Source organism: Phyllopteryx taeniolatus, chromosome 15, assembly GCF_024500385.1.
Source record: "Phyllopteryx taeniolatus isolate TA_2022b chromosome 15, UOR_Ptae_1.2, whole genome shotgun sequence".
In the NCBI taxonomy this organism is placed as follows: Eukaryota; Metazoa; Chordata; class Actinopteri; order Syngnathiformes; family Syngnathidae; genus Phyllopteryx; species Phyllopteryx taeniolatus.
Window position 1 is genome coordinate 12,334,196 of NC_084516.1, and position 19,723 is coordinate 12,353,918.

The 19,723-nt window shown below is 39.2% G+C and overlaps 2 protein-coding genes across 4 annotated transcripts in view; one reads left to right on the forward strand and one right to left on the reverse strand.

Moving 5' to 3' along the window:
* On the forward strand, positions 1-6,961 carry anxa3b (annexin A3b). Of its 2 annotated transcripts, none has more exons than XM_061800054.1 (14): positions 1-105; positions 346-389; positions 484-531; positions 897-984; positions 1,083-1,177; positions 1,238-1,351; positions 2,163-2,253; positions 2,339-2,418; positions 2,523-2,579; positions 2,700-2,793; positions 5,501-5,596; positions 6,114-6,172; positions 6,442-6,564; positions 6,655-6,961. In XM_061800054.1, exons 2-14 carry the CDS (start codon positions 378-380, stop codon positions 6,709-6,711), a joined length of 1,014 nt encoding a protein of 337 aa, XP_061656038.1. In that variant the 5' UTR covers positions 1-105; positions 346-377; the 3' UTR covers positions 6,712-6,961. The 2 variants fall into 2 exon arrangements, with proteins under 2 accessions (XP_061656038.1, XP_061656039.1); XM_061800055.1 differs by having other exon boundaries at positions 55-105; positions 349-389.
* Positions 6,959-19,723, reverse strand: part of rcl1 (RNA terminal phosphate cyclase-like 1) — a 20,474-nt gene continuing 7,709 nt past the window's right edge. For both annotated transcript variants that reach the window (XM_061800052.1, XM_061800053.1), the window contains 3 exons: positions 17,974-18,130; positions 11,610-11,713; positions 6,959-7,128 (listed from right to left, as the gene is read on the reverse strand). In XM_061800052.1, coding sequence (XP_061656036.1) covers positions 6,975-7,128; positions 11,610-11,713; positions 17,974-18,130 — 415 coding nt within the window. In that variant the 3' untranslated portion in view covers positions 6,959-6,974. The remainder of the gene's footprint in view (positions 7,129-11,609; positions 11,714-17,973; positions 18,131-19,723) is intronic.

Below are 19,723 nucleotides of genomic sequence, written 5' to 3' on the forward strand. Positions count from 1 at the left end.
ACTCAACTCTGCCACGATGGGCGTTGCCTTTTCCACATCCGTGAAAAGTGCGTGTGTGACATTCTGGACTTTCACCACCGATATCAAGCCTGTCATCTGATTTAGGTAAGATAAAAGCTCTCTTCTGTTGCCCAAAAAACGTATTTGATCCCCCTCTAGTTTTTATTTTTATTTTTAAGTGTCTAACCACGTTTAAAACGTTACCCCTTTGGAACTAACACGTTGACGCTATCTTGGTTTAAATATATTTCACTGGGTTTGGGAAGTTTGCGGAAGTGGATCCGGTCGCAAGGATGATAAAGTTGATCTGAAATGTGATCTCTTCCATGATCTGCTCTTCCACAGCAGTGCAAAACTTGAAATCCACTCGCACAAACATGTCCGTTTGGGTGAGTACTTTGGGGAATTCTGCATGCAATGTTTGTTGGACAACATTAGTGAATTGAACATATTCGAATCATGCTTTTTTTTTTATCACTGCAGGATGATTTGGATTTGCTGTTGGATTCTCCTTCCACACTGAGCGTAACTGTAAGCGCAAATTCATTTGTGTTTGTTTGTACTACAAAAGTTCAATTCCCTAACATTTAAAGCCACTTAAAAGTATTAAAACTGGTTTTGAAACATGCTGCTTGTATTTTTGAGAGTTCCAACTTCATAATGAATTGCAATATAAATTCAATTTACTCACTGGTTTTACAACATCAGGTATGTCAGTACAGTAGTATAAGCTAAGGTGTTAAAAATACAAGCTCTGTATTTGATCTTTTAGGCGGGAAAAGATGCATCAATGCAACAAATATTCTTGCTAATTGCGCCGGTGGTCCAGATTAAAGTGCCAAATGTGGCCCAACCCTGGTTAATGGCTGGTGTTTTGTATTTATTCTTCTTATTAGTCCAATACAAGGGGTACTGTGAAGGACAAGGCCAATTTTAAAGTGGAAGAGGATGTGGCTGCTTTAAAGGCGGCAATAGAGGGCATTGGTAAGATTAAGGGCATAGCCACTCTTTCATATCTTGAAAATATTTCATCTTTGGTGTGTTTATTGATGGATCAGTTTTTTTCTTTCTTCCTCTTGTAGGTACAACAGAAAAGACCCTCATTGAGGTGCTGACCCAAAGAAGTAACACTCAGAGGCAACTCATCGCAAAGGCCTACGAGAAAGCCACAGGAAGGGTAAGTGTGCAACCAAAATTGCGCAGCATGAGGTAACTCAAAAACGTTTTCCCGCATTAGGCGTTAATAGCTGACCTGGAAGGCGACACCCATGGAGACTTTGAAGATTTGTTGGTGGCCTTAGTAAAACCTCCTGCTGTCTACGACTGCCATGAAGTAATCAAAGCCATCAAGGTGAGGTGAATGGGTCTCAGGTGAGGTATACACATTGATTTTTAACTACCAATCTTAACCTTTTTTTTTTTTTTTAAATGTAACAGACCTCACACATGACAAGGAAAAACAAAATCAGCAAATGTCTGTTTACTGCTCTTGTGTGTGGTGGAGTTGGGATGATCAACACAGCACACACATAATCCAGTTGCATTCATGAGTAGCCCTTGCCGAACCAGATGTCTGGCATAGTACTAGGCGACCCGTGAGAGGACGCACATTGCCACAGGGTATCCACACTGCCCAAAAAATGCATAGAAGAGAAAAAAAAATTGTAGTTAAAGCCCTTATATTTGCGGTAGATACGGAGTATCGAATACGAATGCGAATAGCAAAATTTTGCGATGACCAATTGACACTCCTCGGCCCCCCCAAAGTTTTAGAATTGCCTGTAGATGGCAATAAAGCGTTACTTTTCAGACAGTGTGGTCAAGTATTTGAAAGTGGGTCTGGATCTTCACCCAGCCTTGCTGGTCATGTCATGGGTGGAGAAACTCATGCAAATTAGTAACTAGTTATTACTGTTATGTAACAGGGGGGCTGATTGTGCAGAACGGCTCGCTCGCAGGCACATTTTCAGAAGATAAACGATTTAGCTTCACGCTTGATGTGTGGACAGTCCATTTCAGAGACCAAACAATTTGTAGATGAGCAATTCAGAAGTAAATTTTCCGTATGTGCCCTTTAAAGTAATGTCACATCTGAATCACCACTCGGGAATGCGACTCCATTTTAAACCAAGGACCGCCTGTAAACTGCATGTCCTTTCCAGGGTGCAGGGACCACCGAGAGCATGTTGACCGAACTCTTTGCCTCGAGATCCAACAAGCAGATCAAAGCCATATCTGACGCGTACCTGGCAGGTAAACGTCCGACACCTCAGAGGTTTGGATTCCACCACCTGGCAATTGTGTAATAGCAGTTCATGACGCAACATGTGTGTCATAGACACAGGAAAACTGCTGGTTCACGACCTCAAGTCGGAGGTGTCTGGCGATTATGGCAAGGCACTGCTTATCTTGGCGGAGGTAAGCTTGGAGTCGACTGAATCATTCTTTAGTTAGAACTAAGATCTTATTCTGTGTGAATAGTGATAATGATATTAAATGTGTTGTTGGGTTTATCCTCACAGGGCAAGAGAGACGAGAGCCCCAGTGTGGATGCAGCCAAAGCCAAAGCAGATGCCAAAGTACTGTACAGTGTATCCATAACAGTCACTCACATGACTCTTGGGGCTATAGATTTTTGAATGGTTTGTTTTAAAACACAAACTAATGACTTGTTCCAATTGTCATGAATACCCTCCCAGGCTTTATATGAGGCAGGTGAGAAGAAGTGGGGAACCGACGAGGGCAGGTTCATCGACATCTTGTGCCACAGGAGTGTTCCCCAGCTCAGACAGAGTGAGTAATTTACCTTCACTTCCTGATAAAATTCAGGGGTGGGCAAACCTTTGTGCCCAAGGGCAACATTTTATTTTTAAAAAGGACAAAAGGGTCAGAGCATTTGTTTGTGTAAAATGTGCATATAAATATGTAAACAAGTTTCTTATAATAAAAAAATGTATTTGCATTTGTTCTACTTTTGATTATAATTACTTTTTAAAATGTGTATATGAGAATATTTTAATATTTTATTAAAAATTACTAAACTAATCAGTTATTTGATGAGGTATGTTAATACAAAATGCAACCCCAATTCCAATGAAGTTGGGACGTTGTGTTAAACAAATAAAAACAGAATACAATGATTTGCTAATCATGTTCAAGCTATATTTAATTGAATACACTACAAAGACAATATATTTAATGTCCAAACTGATCAACTTTATTGTTTTTAGCAAATAATCATTAACTTGGAATTTTATGGCTGCAACACGTTACAAAAAAGCTGGGACAGGGTCATGTTTACCACTGTGTTACATCACCTTTTCTTTTAACAACATTCAATAAACGTTTGGGAACTGAGGACACTAATTGTTGAAGCTTTGCAGGTGGAATTCTTTCCCATTCTTGCTTGATGTACAGCTTCAGCTGTAACAGTCCGGGGTCTCCGTTGTCGTATTTTACGCTTCATAATGCGCCACACATTTTCAATGGGAGACGGGTCTGGACTGCACTCTTTTACTACGAAGCCACGCTGTTGTAACACATGCAGAATGTGGTTTGGCATTGTCTTGCTGAAATAAGCAGGGGCGTCCATGAAAAAGACGTTGATTGGATGGCAGCATATGTTTCTCCAAAACCTGTATGTACCTTTCAGCATTAATGGTGCCTTCACAGACGTGGAAGTTACCCATGCCATTGGCACTAACACGGACCGCCCCATACCATCAAAGATGCTGGCTTTTGAACTTTGCGTCCAACAGTCCTGATGGTTCTTTTCCTCTTTGGCCCGGAGGACATGACGTCCACAATTTCCAAAACCTATTTGAAATGTGGACTCGTCAGACCACAGAACCCTTTTCCAATTTGGATCAGTCCATCTTAGATGAGTTCGGGCCCAGAGAAGCCGAAGCCGGCGGTGTTTCTGGGTATTGTTGATAAATAGCTTTTGCTTTGCATAGTAGAGTTTCAAGTTGCACTTACGGATGTAATGCCAAACTGTATTTACTGACATTGGTTTTCTGAAGTGTTCCAGAGCCCATGTGGTGATATCCTTTACACATTGATGTCAGGTTTTGATGCAGTGCCACCTGAGGGATCGAAGGTCACGGGCATTCAAAGTTGGTTTTCGGCCTTTCCGTTTACATGCAGTGATTTCTCCAGATTCTCTGAACCTTTTGATGATATTATGGACCGTAGATGATGAAATCCCTAAATTCCTTGCAATTGTATAATGAGGAACATTGTACTTGTACTGTTTGACTATTTTCTCAGGCACTTGTTCACAAAGAGGTGAACCTCGCCCCATCTTTGCTTGTGAATGACTGAGCAATTCAGGGAAGCTCCTTTTAAACCCAATCATGGCACCCACCTGTTCCCAATTACCCTGTTCACCTGTGGGCTGTTGCAAACAGGTGTTTGATGAGCATTCCTCAACTTTTTCAGTCTTTTTTGCCACCTGTACCAGCTTTTTTGGAATGTGTCGCAGCCATAAAATTCTAAGTTAATGATTTGCTAAAAACAAAGTTTATCAGTTTGAACATTAAATATCTTGTCTTTGTAGTGTATTCAATTAAATATAGGTTGAACATGATTTGCAAATCATTGTAGTCTGTTTTTATTCTGTTTAACACAATGTCCCAACTTAATTGGGGTTGTAAAATTAATTCTATTTCAATTAACCAATTTCTAGATAACAAATCTAAATCAGTTTCAACAAATAGGACCCTACTCTTTAGTAATGTCTATTTTAATGGGCAAGGTTAAAGAATAGAGCTGACTGTATGTGGCCCGCGGGTCATACTTTGCCTATCAAATGGGTTACATTAACCAATCTTTGAGCCAAGGCACATAATGCACTACTGACAAAAAGTTAAGGATGATCAGTTTTCAAGTAAAACTTAAGGATGAATGGAAAATGCACTACAACTCTTATAGATTAACTTTATTTGACCTTCTCTAAAGCTTTGAATTCCTTGTCCAACTGCTTTAAGTTTCAGAACTTTATGCACAACTTGCTGTTCTCTAACAAGGTGCTGAATGGCAAAATTCACAATAGGTGTTTGATGGAGTAATCCATCAATAAATTTCCTGTTTTAATTAGTTGGTATTTAAGCAGTCCTCTTACTCATGGTGTTCACATTTTGACATCATGAGACTAAAAGATGACACGTAATGAGTAATTAACATTACTTCAACATCGCTAGCCTTCGAACAAGATGCTCTCATAGGAGTGGCCACTAAGCTTAAGAGTGTCACAGTGTCATGTTTGCATCACAGATCGAGCGATTGGAAGAGTTACAGAAAGGAATAAAATGTATTGGAAATGATCATGGCTTTAACGTATGTTGTAAAATGGGTAATTCAGGTCCTTGTTAGAGAACAGCAAGTTATGCATAAAATGTTGCAATGTTGGATATGTGCAATCAAAAGTTTATAGAGGTCAAAAAGTTCACGTTAAACAATGTCAACAACAGAACATAACATGCGTGTGGCGTTTGAGCAGCTCTGGTGGAGTACAAGAACATGAGCAAGAAGACTCTGCAGGAAAGCATTGAGAGCGAAATGTCCGGAATCCTGCAGGAGCTTCTGGTGGCTGTCGGTAAGACAGACAAACAAACACATTTGTTGAACTGTGGACTTCATATTCTTCCTTAAGCACGAGTGGAGGGGTGGGGGTCCAGTTTTTCCTTTAAAAAGGTTGTATTTTATGTAATTTTTTCACAATTAAGTTTGAATTTTATGAATTTATTTATTTATTTAAATGTATATTTTTTTTTTAAAAAAGGATAAGAATATTCATTATATGAGTCATTATTATGTGGAACATTTTTATTATACATTGCGCTGGATTATAATTTTTTTTAAATCAAATTATCTGATGAATGGCAGGTCTCGGGCAAAATGGTCCCAAAGTTCATGGCTGTCCATTAATGTGCCCTGCGATTGGCTGGTGACCAATCCAGGGTGTACCCAGTCTTTCCCTCCCTTATTATACACCTCATTTCATTACTTTTTTAAACCCAGTATATGGTGTGTAGGATGCTCCACTTTGTCCATTTAGTTTATAAGATCATAGATGTCCTCTTAATGTGTATATTTGATCTTGTTCCCTCTAGTCAAATGTGTGAAGAATGTCCCCGCATACCTTGCAGAGAGGCTTTTCGAGAGCATGAAGGTGAGCCACGTCGATTTAACGAGAGCCCAAAACATTGTTTGGTGCCTTTATGTTCAGTTACACCACAGCGGACGATCACATTCTCATCAATAGCACAGAGAGTAATGTTAAGCCTGCTGCTTTTTTTGGAGGGGGGGGCTACATTGGCTGAAATGCTTACAGTGGGTGATAAATGTACCATTACAAAAGACCAATTAATCAAGATATTTGCTTTGAAATGTGTGCCATCTCTTGATAACTTTAGTTCATATTTTAAAATGTGTCTTTAGGGTTTAGGGACCACAGAGTCCACACTGACCCGGATACTGGTGAGTCGCTCCGAAATCGACTTGCTGGACATTAGAGCAGAGTACAAGAAGCTGTTTGGATATTCACTCTACTGTCAGCTAGAGGTATATATACAAACACATTACACAGCATAACCTTGATAAATATTTAAAAGATGACTAAAGTTCAACTTTCCTCACTTTTTTCCCCCTCAGTCTGAAGTGTCAGGCAGCTACGGCGACACCCTAAAACATCTGTGTGGCCAAGACTAACTCTCCCAAAATTCCTGCAATGACAAATGGCGGTCAACTGGGAAATGAAAAGGGACTTTTCCACTAGCAGAATAGTCCAGCACTGAGAATGACTTGACAGGAATGTGGATTTACTAATATTTTGTCATTGAGCCTTACAAACCAAGAGAATTTAAATGAGTTTAACATTTCATTAACAGATAGCTGGTACCAGTATTTTCTTGTCTATTGTTGTTGGAGACAGTCATATTAAAAACAGAAAAGAAACTTATGTACAAACTGTTTTATTTAAGGGTTTTGTTCAAGTTGCTGTAACCGGCTCCGACGCACGTCATGAGGACTTTATCTCCCCCCTTCCGTTCATCCTCTAAACGCTTGCGAACTTCAATTTTGAACATGATCTGGAAAAAATCTCTAACATGTCTGAGGAACTCAATCCTGTTGAGAGAGAACAAAGAGAATAATTAGCTAGGAAATAAAATGTGTTGCACACAAGGAGTCCAATAAGACATCGTGTATGACATCCCAAAACAATAAAATGCCATATTTCCTGATAAGAGGACATTTTATAAGTCCTGTATTTTGGCTATTTAGGCCTCTGTAGAGTGACTCTCTAACATAGACTTAGTATGAACAGCGACTTCTGTTTGACCCAGTTTTGTTTCCGAACATGGACTTAGCATAAACAGCTACTTCTGTTTGACCCACTTTTGTATCCGCTTTGTCCATATATGGCTAAGACTGCCCCCTTTCCTCTGATTGGTTGCCTCCGTGTGGAAGACCCACTTGCGTGAGCACACGTGTTGTTGACATTGCTGGCTCGGGAGCGGCGAGGTAGACAGAGATCTTCACTAGTGATGGAGATCAGCTCGAGAAATTTGAATAACCTGATTTGAGGCCTCTCGGCAGAAAAATGTCTGGAACTCAGGAATGCGTGGATGATTTTCATTCATATTTCATCGAGGCACCATAGAACGAATATATTATCCCAAATACCATAATTTCTCGTGTATAATGCGCACCCCCAAAGTTGACCTCAAAATTCCGGAAAACCCTTCTACCCATGTAGAACGCATTTTTACAATGCATGATTTTGCTTCTACCCATATGACCAAAATGTGAAGTATTATCTGTATTAGTTTTTTCAAATAATTATGAAGACCTATTTGAACATTTTTTTATTTACTTGCTCTTATTTTGAAATTCACAGCCCTACTTTTATTTAGTAAATGAGAAAACACAGTTGTGCTCATGTTTGATTACCAAGGCAGAATTTGTAAGATGGGTACAATTCTTTAAAGAAAACATGAAGAGCCAGGCGAAACATTTAATTTTATTTTATCCATCCATCCATTTTCTGAGCCGCTTATCCTCACTAGGGGTTTCAAATGAAACTGTCAAGCATTTCAGAAAAGGAGTATCATTAAATAAAAGATAACTATAAATAAATTAATCAGTCAGTCGTATTTAAAAACAAAAAAAACAAACTCACAAATTCTGCCAGGGTATGTAAACTAATGAGCACAACTGTACATATATGCAGTCATATGTACTCGTCACATTGGAATGAAAGTGTAGGCTACACCTTTTTCATAACCTCTATGTGTCAGTGGCATATTGTAATGAACGTGTACAGCTTTTTCATAACCTCTAGACGGCGGCATACAATTATAAAATGTGAACGTTTTTTCCCATTTTCTCCTATACCCATGTATAATGCACACTATTCTTTGAATTTTTTGGGGGGAAAATGTGCATTATACACAAGAAATTTCAGTACTAGAAAGTTGTTTTGGTAAAATATGGGACCTTTAAGGCCACTTCCATTTAATTCAAAACCACATTCGTTAAATATGGCCTCAATATTACTTGAATCCATTTTCTATAGTGCTCATCCTCATTAGGGTCGCAGATGAACTGGAGCCTATCCCAGCAGATTGGCAAGACGTGGGGTACACCTAGGACTGGTTGCCAATCAATCGCAGGGCACTAAAAGACAAACAACCAGTCACATTCATACCAATTAAGAATCTTCAATTTACCAAACATGAATGTGGGAGGAAGCCGATGTATAGTGGACTGCCGCATACTTGCGGCTTCACCTATTTTCAGATTTGTTCCCACCCTTTTTATGAGGGGGAGGAGCAAACCCCATCTTTCGGGGAGACCACTTATTGTCAGTGTATTCCTGCTTATTCAAGAGGAATCTCAGGCCCCCTGTTCCATGTTCTTTCAGTGCTTGAGTGCCTTTTCTTCAGGTACTCCAGCTTTCTCCCACATTCCAAAAACATGCAAGTGCACTGAAGACTGAACCAGGGCTGTCCTTTTTTTAAAAAAAAAATTTTGCGGGCCACATCGTAGTTATGGTTTTCACTCGGAGGGTCATTATTATTAGAAACATATGTTCACCTCATTTTATTACATATACACCACAAATTGATGGATAACTACTTTTGAAACCAGAAGCCAGTTTAAAAAAAATATTTTAAAAGGAGATTAGTAATGAAATAATGCTTGCAATATCTCAACAATATTAAAAGTGAAGACAAATTGTGATTTTGGCATTTTAGCAAGAAACATGAAATCGATGCACATGATTTACTTTCGAGGACCACATCAAATGATGTGGCAGGCCAAATCCTGCTCCCGGGCCTTGTGTTTGACACTCCCTCTAAACTGCCTGTGCCCTGTGATTGGCTGGTGCTGGGTCCAGGGTCTTGCCCAAAGTCAGGTGGGATAAGTGCGATCGGTATGAAGACGACGAGCTCCATAGAAAATGGATGGATCGATGACCAGAAGCATTATAATAAATATTCAATCATAATTTTGTCTCTTAATTTTAATTTCAGCTTTACCAATGTTACGTCTACTGTGCAGGCGTAACAGTGTGGTGTGGTAAAGCTGTGCGCAGCGACAGTTATTATAGTAGTCACAACACCCGTAATTTGACTTCAGTTGTTCAAGAAGGCAAACCATTGTTCAGAAATACAATACACAGAAACATGTACTTCATTATTAATATTCCTCTAAGAAAAATTAGGTCAGACGTCTGGTTGAAGATGCGTGTATAAGCGATGGCACTGCCAATCTTCAGTTATCATAGTACTGTACTTGAGAGCAACACAGCACCGGTACCATGATAACTGAAAATGGACAGTTCATGGTTCAGTCCTGAAACCTTTCCCACCATTAAGCCGCTTTTCCACTGCACAGTAACGGATCACCTCCACTCGGTTTTCCACTTCCAGAATAATACCAGGGAAACCGCGAAAACCATGTTGCACTGAAAGTATCAGTCAAAACACTTTTCATTTATTCTTGAGACTGAGGGCGGCAAGAACATGGAGCGCTACAGCAAAGTGGTGACTTAGGGGTAAAAAAAACTGTTGCATCAACAGTACAGGTAGGCTAACGATAGCATGTGCATTTATTATTTCCATTTCTAGCCATATGTCCTTAAATGTCATTGGAATCCCCAAGCGACGAACTAGAAACGGAACCAGTGGAAACCCACCAATATCAGAGCAGGTACAGTGCAGTGAAAAGGGAACATCTCGTACACTGTAAACATATAACGATAAGACATTCACTGGTATTTTTTATTATAATTAGGGTTGCAAAGGGCTAAAATAATTTCACAAACTTTTCCAGTAAATTTTCATGGGAGGTTAAACTGGGGAATTTTTTGAAATATTCTAAACTGTAAAGTTTTTATGGGAATTTAATGGAAAAGGCATCATATTCAAGCTTAAATATAAACATTAAGTTTTGTCATAAGCAGACAGAGAAAATGGTTAGCTCTTCTTGCCCATGTGGCGGCATACGAAATTTTGGCTAGCAACCAAGTGATGGCCTGTAACTTGAAAAAAATGTAAATTTGGGTACTCAAAAATCAAGGTCACTGTAATTGCATGATATCTGTTTTTGTCAGGATTATGCTTAAATTACATTTTCCTCAAGTACAAGTTCCCTATTAATAGCCCACCTTCAATTTTGTACCTCAGAATCTTCTTTATTGGCCAAGTATGTTAAAATACAAAAGGAATTTAACTCCGGTAGTTGGAGCTGCTCGAGGAGGAGACTACAGCAAACAAACCATCCATTTTCCGTACCGCTTATTCTCACTACGGTCGTGGGTGTGCTGGAGCCCATCCCAGCTGTCTCTGGGCGAGAGGCGGGTACACCCTGAACTGGTCACCAGCCAATCGCAGGGCACATGCAAACAAACAACCATTCGCACTCACATTCACACTTACGACAATTTAGAGTTTTCAATTAACCTACAATGCATGTTTTTGGGATGTGTGAGGAAACCGGAGGAAACCCACGAAAGCACGGGGAAAACATGCAAACTCCACACAGGCGAGGCCAGATTTTAACCTGGGTCCTCAGAACTGTGAGGCAGAGGTGCTAACCAGTCCCCACTTGCCGCTGCAAACAAACCACTTTAACAAAATATGAAACAATGAACATGAACATTAACTGTACAGTAGTGCACTAACACTGACTATCAAAAGTTATGCAAATGATGCAGTGTGTAGGTGTCACTATGAATTTATGAGTAGACTGTTTAGAAGAATGGCCGTAAGGGGAAGGAAGCTATTGGAATGTCTTCTTGGAAGTGGAATTCCTGGTTTATTACCTTCAATTCCCATTAATTCTCATGGAAAGTTTCCAACGTTGCATATAATAACGTATATAATAATGTATATAATGTGTGTAAACCGCACCGATAAAGACAGTATTACACCGCCTTTGTTCATTCATGTGGAGGCCATTATGAGAATTTTGGATTATCCGTATGTCTTATGGTTGCTTAATAACTAAATGGGAAGTCTGCCGCATCCATCCAAGTGTTTATGACTAACCCAAGTGCCTGCTTCAAGGCTTCACTGTATGTGTTTGTTTGAATGGCTTACGTGTACTGTGAGAGTGGTCCAAGCAAAAGCTTCGACACGTCCTGTTGGCCAAGGGTCATCAGGAGCAGCGCCAGGCTCTGATTGGACGAATCCACGCATCCGCCCTGCAAACACAAAGAAGGACCACCGTGTTTGTCAACTCCCGACCATACGTCACAGAGGCGGAGATGGTTGGACCTGTGACGGAGGGGCAGCAAGTCTTATCAACCTTGGACAAAAACACTGAAAAAGGTCAAATGACCATGTAGTTGTACATTTTGGAGGTTTTGCAGAAATATATGCAAAAACAAAATCTGGTTCAAATACCAGCATGCATATCTGGTGAGACTTCAGTTCAGTGAGCATGTAAATAATTAACTGCATGTGTTGCTTTTTCTTTTTTTGTGATGCGCCCCACAGAAAGGTCTAGTGACTATAAAGGGGAGAATGCAATGTCGTTGCTGCTCAGTACAATGTGGCTAAAGCAACAATACCAATAAACAAGAATGCAACTCGAAAGTCAGCTGCGTTTAGTCTTTGTGTAAAGCAACTTACCTCTCAGGCACCAGTTGCTATTGGATGGCAGACTTCCCCTTTCTGATCTTAAAACTTGACTAGTTGGACTTTCACGTCATCACATTTCGAGAGGGCGGTCTTGTTGCCAGTGGTCACGACTCATCCGTGTAAGACGGTTGCATATTACTAATAATTTATTGCAGAAAATTCAATATCCTAGAAATTAACTAGCATCCATTTTAATAATCTTCTCATACCCTATATTAAAAGCAGTCTGCCAGACTAATCTCTATTGAAGTGAAATCAATTGAATGTTAAACTTTATAGGTTATACACAATATATCGTTTCAGTATCGTCATCGCAATGTGCATAATAGCCACATCGCAGGTCAGTTATCTTGGCTTCAAACGGTCTCTTTAGTACTGCTTTTTTTGAAGTGGATGTGTGCAGTTTGACAGATAGCGAAGATTCTCCAAATGAGAGGCAAAATATGATTGCGTAAAGCTGTTTTTCCACTCCTAGTTGTGATTTACTGTAAAACGGATAAAACAATGAATTCAGCTTCCTTAATGCTAGCATACAGTAATGAAAAAAGCCACAGACATGGTAACAGGAAGCTAGCAACCACGTTACGGTGATTATAAATCAACGTTTGAAAAACACAAACGAAGCAGCCCAGAAAGTTATATACTTATCTCAGAGTACAATAACTATTAATGAGGACAGAGGAAACAACTGCATGCCTGCATGTAATATACCGCTCTCCAGAATTTAACAAGTAAATCTCAACAGATTACACAGTATAGGGGTGGTTGGGCTACAGCTATTTTGATGAGAGAAACTAAAGATGTACACAACTTGTGTTCCGTTACCTAATGCCTATATCAGAGTACATGATTTTAGCCCCAATATTGGCCCGATTAGCTATCGCAGCAGATTTCCCAGATCGGGCCCAACATATTTTGTCGGGAACGACAAACATTCTTGTAATGTGACATAATCCACGATCAACAATTCGTCCCTACGATAGCCCTACAACGCCAAAATGAAAAGTCTAACTTGCGTGTAGTATGAAAGACAGCGAGAACTCTCCAAAAGCATACCTTGATGTCGACCAATTGGATTGCGTATTGTCACCAGCGCATCGCCTCCCGTGCTTGCCGTTGTCAACATTTATTCATTCGCACAAACCTATGTTTACCGAAGCTTTAGAACATGATTCGACGGAACGCCGGCATGTTTACGTACAACCGTATGTGCTAGCACTAGCTTGCTTGGCTACATAACGTTTTGTTGCCTGCTTGCGAGCCATATCCTATTAAAAGTATGTGAATATACCTCAAGCAATCCTTGAATGAACGTTCTCTCCCGAGCAGCAGTGACGATCTCCACACGTTTTTCCTCATTTTGTGCCCCCACACTCACATACACAGAAACAGTATATTGGCGCGGCGCATTGTTGTCGTCGTCGCCATGGTAACGAGTGTATCCGGTCACGTTGACCGTAGACACGTTTACTGCTTCTGCCTCTCTGACAGTGTTTGATTTGACAAGATAAAGCCCAGTGATCGTAAAAGACGGGATACAGTGCTATCGGAAAATATTTCGTGTAGTGCTGCCCGAGAAACCGCAAGATTTGATGGCAGTAGTCTGACATAGTGCAATTGGGAAAGACTAAATTTGTCTTGTAGTCTGATCCAGGCATTAGGCACTCAAATATAGAACGTACAATATGTTAAAACATGTATAAAATAACAGAATGTGCTAATGGCTATGTACTACACTATAGGCATGAAAATAAATGAATTTTACTTGAAATCTGGCAGGACTATCAACCTGCTTAACAATACAGTACATTTAAATACAAATAACTGTACTCAGCTGAGCAAAGATTATTTTCTACTGAAGCTATTGCAAACTGTCCAAACAATAAATCAGAGGGGCCAAAAAAATAAAAAAATAAAATAATTAATTAAAGTTTTATTCACACATCTATGGCTTAGCTTCTCCGGTATTTTTTTCATATCACAATATATATCGTTGGGTAAAAAAAGAAATTAAACTAATTTATTCAAATATCAAGCAGCCCTATAACAGTTATTCTTTACATTTTTGATGAAACGGGGAACTAATTCACCTAAAACGTCTCCTCAAGGGGAACTCCACAAGTATTTGTAAATTTACAGGAAGAATTTGGCTATCCACCCACCCGACAAAGTTTTACTGTTAAGAGATAAAGTCAAACTTTTACAAGAATAAATATAAATATGAGGAGAAAAAGAAAGACACCAGAAAAGATTTGATTACAGGTAATAACTTTCCAAGAATAAGTTGTATTTCCCCCCGAAATAAGTCCAAATACCACAAGATTAAAATACATTTTTCCAAGAAATATATTGTAATCTCACACAGAAAGTCCTACACATTTATGAGAAAAAAGCAGAATATTACAAGAACCAGTATTATTTTTCGAGAAAACAATAAATAAAATAAAATCAGATCACAGGTTTTATCTTAAAAAACAAACAAACAAAAAACCAACAAAAAACTAGAAACAGTTGTAATCTTGCAAGAATTAAGTGGTAATCTTAAAAGACTTTGGTAGCATTATTTAAAGTTGCAGAATTACCTGTTATTCTCATAACTATAAAAAAAAATTCAATTTTACTATTTTTAAGAATCATTTGGCAGTAACCCTAATACTCCTTTATTACAAATATGGCAGATAAGAAAATATTTTAAAATTGCTTCGCTGTCTCTTCACATGACTGCACAAATTTAATTAACTAATTAAAAAAAACAATGTACTTGAATGTCTTACCTTCAAGTGCAGTTGATTTTGGATACAAATACTCATTTGGTGTTTTTAATCAGCTTGTTTCCCTCTCTTCTTTTTTTGTCAGTTCAAAACGAACTTCTCTGTTTCGTTGACAAAAACAAAAAAATGGTTATAATCTCTCAGGAGACTCCTGAAACCACAAGGCTATTTGGAAAAGTCCCTTGAAACCTTACAGGGAACGCCAATTTCCTTTACCAAAAAGGGCTAAACACAGTTTCCTCATTTGTTCATCAATGAGTGGTTAAAGTCAATGAAGAAAATGGTCAATAAGCAAGAAATACTAATTCTGCAATACATACTACTGTACTTATAAATATCCCCAGAATAAATTGCCAGATGATATTACAAAACACAAACAAGCTTCCAAAATCAATTACATTTATCAACAGGATCACTTACATCAAAGCTCCTGCCCATTGTTGATGTTGCCTCCAAATACAAAATGTCCAGTGTGTGGTTGGTTTACTACAAGCTGACTGTACTGATTAACCAGGGAGCAAACATGTAGAGAACGCGTTTAGTTTTTTTTAAAGGGGAAAAAGGAAAAATAAATAAATAAATCACAACAATCCCAGCAGGAGAATCAATATTCTTGTTCTTGTTTTCTTCTCAACAGTAACTAGCTCCACAACTGCTTTCGGGTTAATAAAATAAGCAGTTATTCAAATAAACATTTCTGAAAAGACCTGATCTACCAGAAGCTGCTGTCTTCAAAAAACAAAACAGAAATACAACATTTGTATGATTTAAAAAAAAGATCCGCCTGCGCTTGGAGCCTTTGCGGAAGACGCATCAGCTCCAGGCCGTGTGCTGCTGTGACTGAAGAGGATGCATCCAACAATATTGCTCTTTCAGAGTTAATCAGCAATACCCTGACCAGCCAACTGGACTCACATGGTTCCAATAAGAAGCCAAGGCAGACTCACGCTCAGCACAGACTTGCTGAAAGGAATTCGACATGTTGACATTAAGTGTTTCTTCCTCCCTGTGAGACATTATTATTGGTTTCTGTTTATTTAGAGTGATGGTCACCTTAGCTACTGCAACGGAGCAAAAACAAAATGGCCGGATGGTCTGTCACCCGAAAAGCTGCATCCTGAACAGAGCAGCTGAGTCTTCCTCCTTATCATGAGTGGATGTAATAAAAAGCATCAGCGGGTAACAGTATTGTCACTGATAATGCCATTGACACTGTATTTGTCATTCAAAAAGAGAAACCAAGACAAAATGTATCTAAAGCCATGCTTTACTTCTACAGTGGAACTTCTCAACCCTCGAATGCGTTAAACAGGGGACACCAAGGCCAAATTTCATCATTCTCCCCTCTTTACAATCAAAGTCAGCAAAGGCCCTATTATTGGATGTCTGAAACATTATCGTGAGCGATTATCCTGTGGTGTGGTATGTGTTGAGGGATTTTTTCTTTCCTCCCTCATCTGCTTGGAAAACAGTTGGGTCGACTATCGTTGAGTAGTACCAAATTTGTGTAGTGGTCAGTGTTTTCCAGATTTTTCCACCCAGTAGATCCAAGTTAAGACCTGGCTTGGAGAAAACTTTTTTTCAGATCAGGACACATAGCTCATGTTGATATCGCAAGAACAATTCTAAACACAAAGTGTGAACATGTCCCTATTAAAACTTTGACTTGAGTTCTATAGGTTAAAATTCTAAAAATACAGTAAAATAGTGTACATAAGATACAGTAAGTCATAGTGGCAGGGAGGAGCATCCATTTAGAATGTCTCTGAGCTCAGTAGCCATGTAAATATGTCCTTTATATACCTTCCACGTGTCAGTTGTGTACTGTATATAAACAAATTCACAGCTGCATTCCAGACTGGCATTGACGGTAATTACTGGGGAATGTGAACAAACAAGGGCAGTGAGTGTGATCGTTGCACCACGTCTTACTCACATCCTGACCGTGGACCACAGGTATTCAGGCAAAGAATACGATATTGTCCGAGGATAGGCTGAAAACAGCATTCCCAAGAGCCATGCTGATATCTACTTGCAGTGCGTCTGAGGCATGAGCGTTTATGAAAATTGGGTTTCGTAAAATAGAGCACCAACACTTCGTTGGCTATACAGTATAATTGTTGCATGGGACTACATCACCATGCAGTACAGAACTAGTTCCAACCCAAGAGATTATATGATTGTACAACCACATCTGGTGTGTCTGAGATATACAAATAAAAGGGCTTGTCAGTTTGCATAGCACTTGGTTAGAACTTTAGATTTGATTAACAAAATGACTAAAACAAAGTCAGACACTTAGGAAAATAATTTTTAGCAGCATATTGTATAAAAACTAGGGCTTCACTATATAGCATCGTTTGAGCATCGTCATCACAATGTATGTGTGCGCAATAGTAACATCGCAGCAGGGTCCTGCGCAATTTTGGTGCATTGCTATGCAGTTAATCAACTGTAATATTAATAAGTGACCAGCAGAGGAACCTGGTTGGCCACGCTAATAAGATTAGCACCGATGTTATGGTAAACTATAATCCAAAGAACCGACAAACTTCAGCTGTACACAACAACGCATTACTTAAACTAATGCACTCAAATATATAAATACTAATAGGTTAAGATATAGGTGTAAAATAACTGCTTAAAAACGAATAGTGTTAGGAATGTGCTAATGACGCGACAGCATAACTGGGCATGAAAAGAAACTATTTTAACTTCATGTCTGGCTGGACTACTGCTCAATACAACAGTGCATTTGAATACAGGTACATTTCAGACAAATGACCTCGTATATGTTTGAGCTTGACTGAAAAAAAAATTTCTAGAGAGGGAAAAAGAGAAATGTGTGCTGGTTTTACCATTACGTGTATGTTAACATCGCTATATATCGCCTAGTAAAGAAAATCGCAATGTCATTTTTTTCGGACATTGTGCAGCCCCAGTGAAAACTTAAATTGGGACTGATTTTTTATTTTTTCTTTAAAAAAAATAAATCATTCAGAATAAATTTTTGCTTCTTTTCCCCACAAATTGAACTTGACAACACTTACCCGATGCACTTCCTCCAGCAGCAGCTTGGCACAGTTGCGGCCCAGGTCCTCGGGCAAAATGGGATCTCCTTGACCCTGGGGCGTAGATGACAGCTCAGCACTGAGGAAACAGCCTTCCAGAGTCTCCGCCACCAACGTCAGACCGAAACCTGGTGACCTGAGACAAACCGGCCAGACAGTTTAAAGACTACAATAATAACCACAATGTACCTCACTGCTCATCTATTACAATAATCTTTTTTCTCCCCATCATGCTGTTATGATAACAGGGTTCAGTTATATTTACGAACAAGTGCACTATCCAAAATCCAGCCATTTTTTATAGCACTTGTCCTCATCACGGTTGCGGGTGAGCTGGAGCCTATTCCAGCGGACATTGGGTAACAGGCAGGGTACACCCTTGACTGGCCGCCAGTCAATCGCAGGGCACACAGACAACCATTCAAACTCCCACTATGGACAATTTAGTGCAGGGGTATTCAAATACAAATTTTAAAGAGCCACAAAGAATTTTGTCAATGAGTCAAAGGTCTATTTATTGAGGTTGCTCATGCTGATAATGCTGTAATATTCAAAAGAGTGTTGTTTAACCCCCCCCCCCCCCCTCAAAAAATAAAAAATAAAAACACAAACTACTGCAAAATCAGGGATTACAACATGTGCCTAGGGAAGTCAGTCTCATACTACGTTATACATTTTGTTGTTTTATTATAGTCATGCATATCGTTTAGCTATGCCAAGTCTATTTTCTGGATCGATGGTAGTCATCACCCATTTCCTTTGTCATACACCACCTTCTTTCCAACAACAATAAAACCCCTTACGTGCTCACTAAGATGAAGTCTCACGAGTCTGTGTGACATCAATAATGATGGCAATGAAAGTTTTGGTGTGACTTTTGAGGGATATCTTACTTGAAGGTTCAAAATCTTGCAACTTTTGGGTGTTCAAATGCAACTGCTACCCCAAGTGTGTATGCAGTATCTATCTCAGTAATTCTCACCCAGTGTGCCGGGAGCGCTCGTCAGGTGTGCCGTGGGAAATTATAAAATTGTATGTAATTATGCTAAAAAATTTTTTACAAGAAATAATGTATCTTTTTTAATCTATTTATGCCAGTGAGGCATAATGACAGACAGAACAAATTAACACTATTCTGTTAGATGCCAGGAAGTACATATAGTAATTAATGTATCCACTTTGTGACATTTTGCTTGTTGGTGTGCCGTGAGATTTCTCAATTGTAAAATATGTGCCTTGGCTCCATAAAGGTTGGAAATCACTGATCTTTCTACAACCCCAATTCCAATGAAGTTGGGACGTTGTGTTAAACAAATAAAAACAGAATACAATGATTTGCGAATCATGTTCAACCTATATTTAATTGAATACACTACAAAGACAAGATATTAAAACTGATAAAACTATTGTTTTTAGCAAATAATCATTAACTTGGCTGCAACACGTTCCCAAAAAGCTGGGAGACAGGTGGCAAAAAAGACTGAGAAAGTTGAGGAATGCTCATCAAACCCCTGTTTGGAACATCCCACAGGTGAACAGGCTAATTTGGAACAGTTGGGTGCTATGACTGGGTAAAAAAGGAGCTTCCCAGAATTGCTCAGTCATTCACAAGCAAAGATGGGGCCCGGTTCACCTCTTTGTGAACAAGTGCGTGAGAAAGTAGTCTAACAGTTTAAGGACAATGTTCCTCAAAATACAATTGCAAGGAATTTAGGGATTTCGTCATCGA

Bases quoted from the DNA above. Each gene is read 5' to 3' on its own strand.
- anxa3b (XM_061800054.1), top strand. The intron at 5,597-6,113 runs GTAAGACAGACA...TGTTCCCTCTAG, and splicing joins GGAGCTTCTGGTGGCTGTCG to TCAAATGTGTGAAGAATGTC. The intron at 6,173-6,441 runs GTGAGCCACGTC...ATGTGTCTTTAG, and splicing joins GGCTTTTCGAGAGCATGAAG to GGTTTAGGGACCACAGAGTC.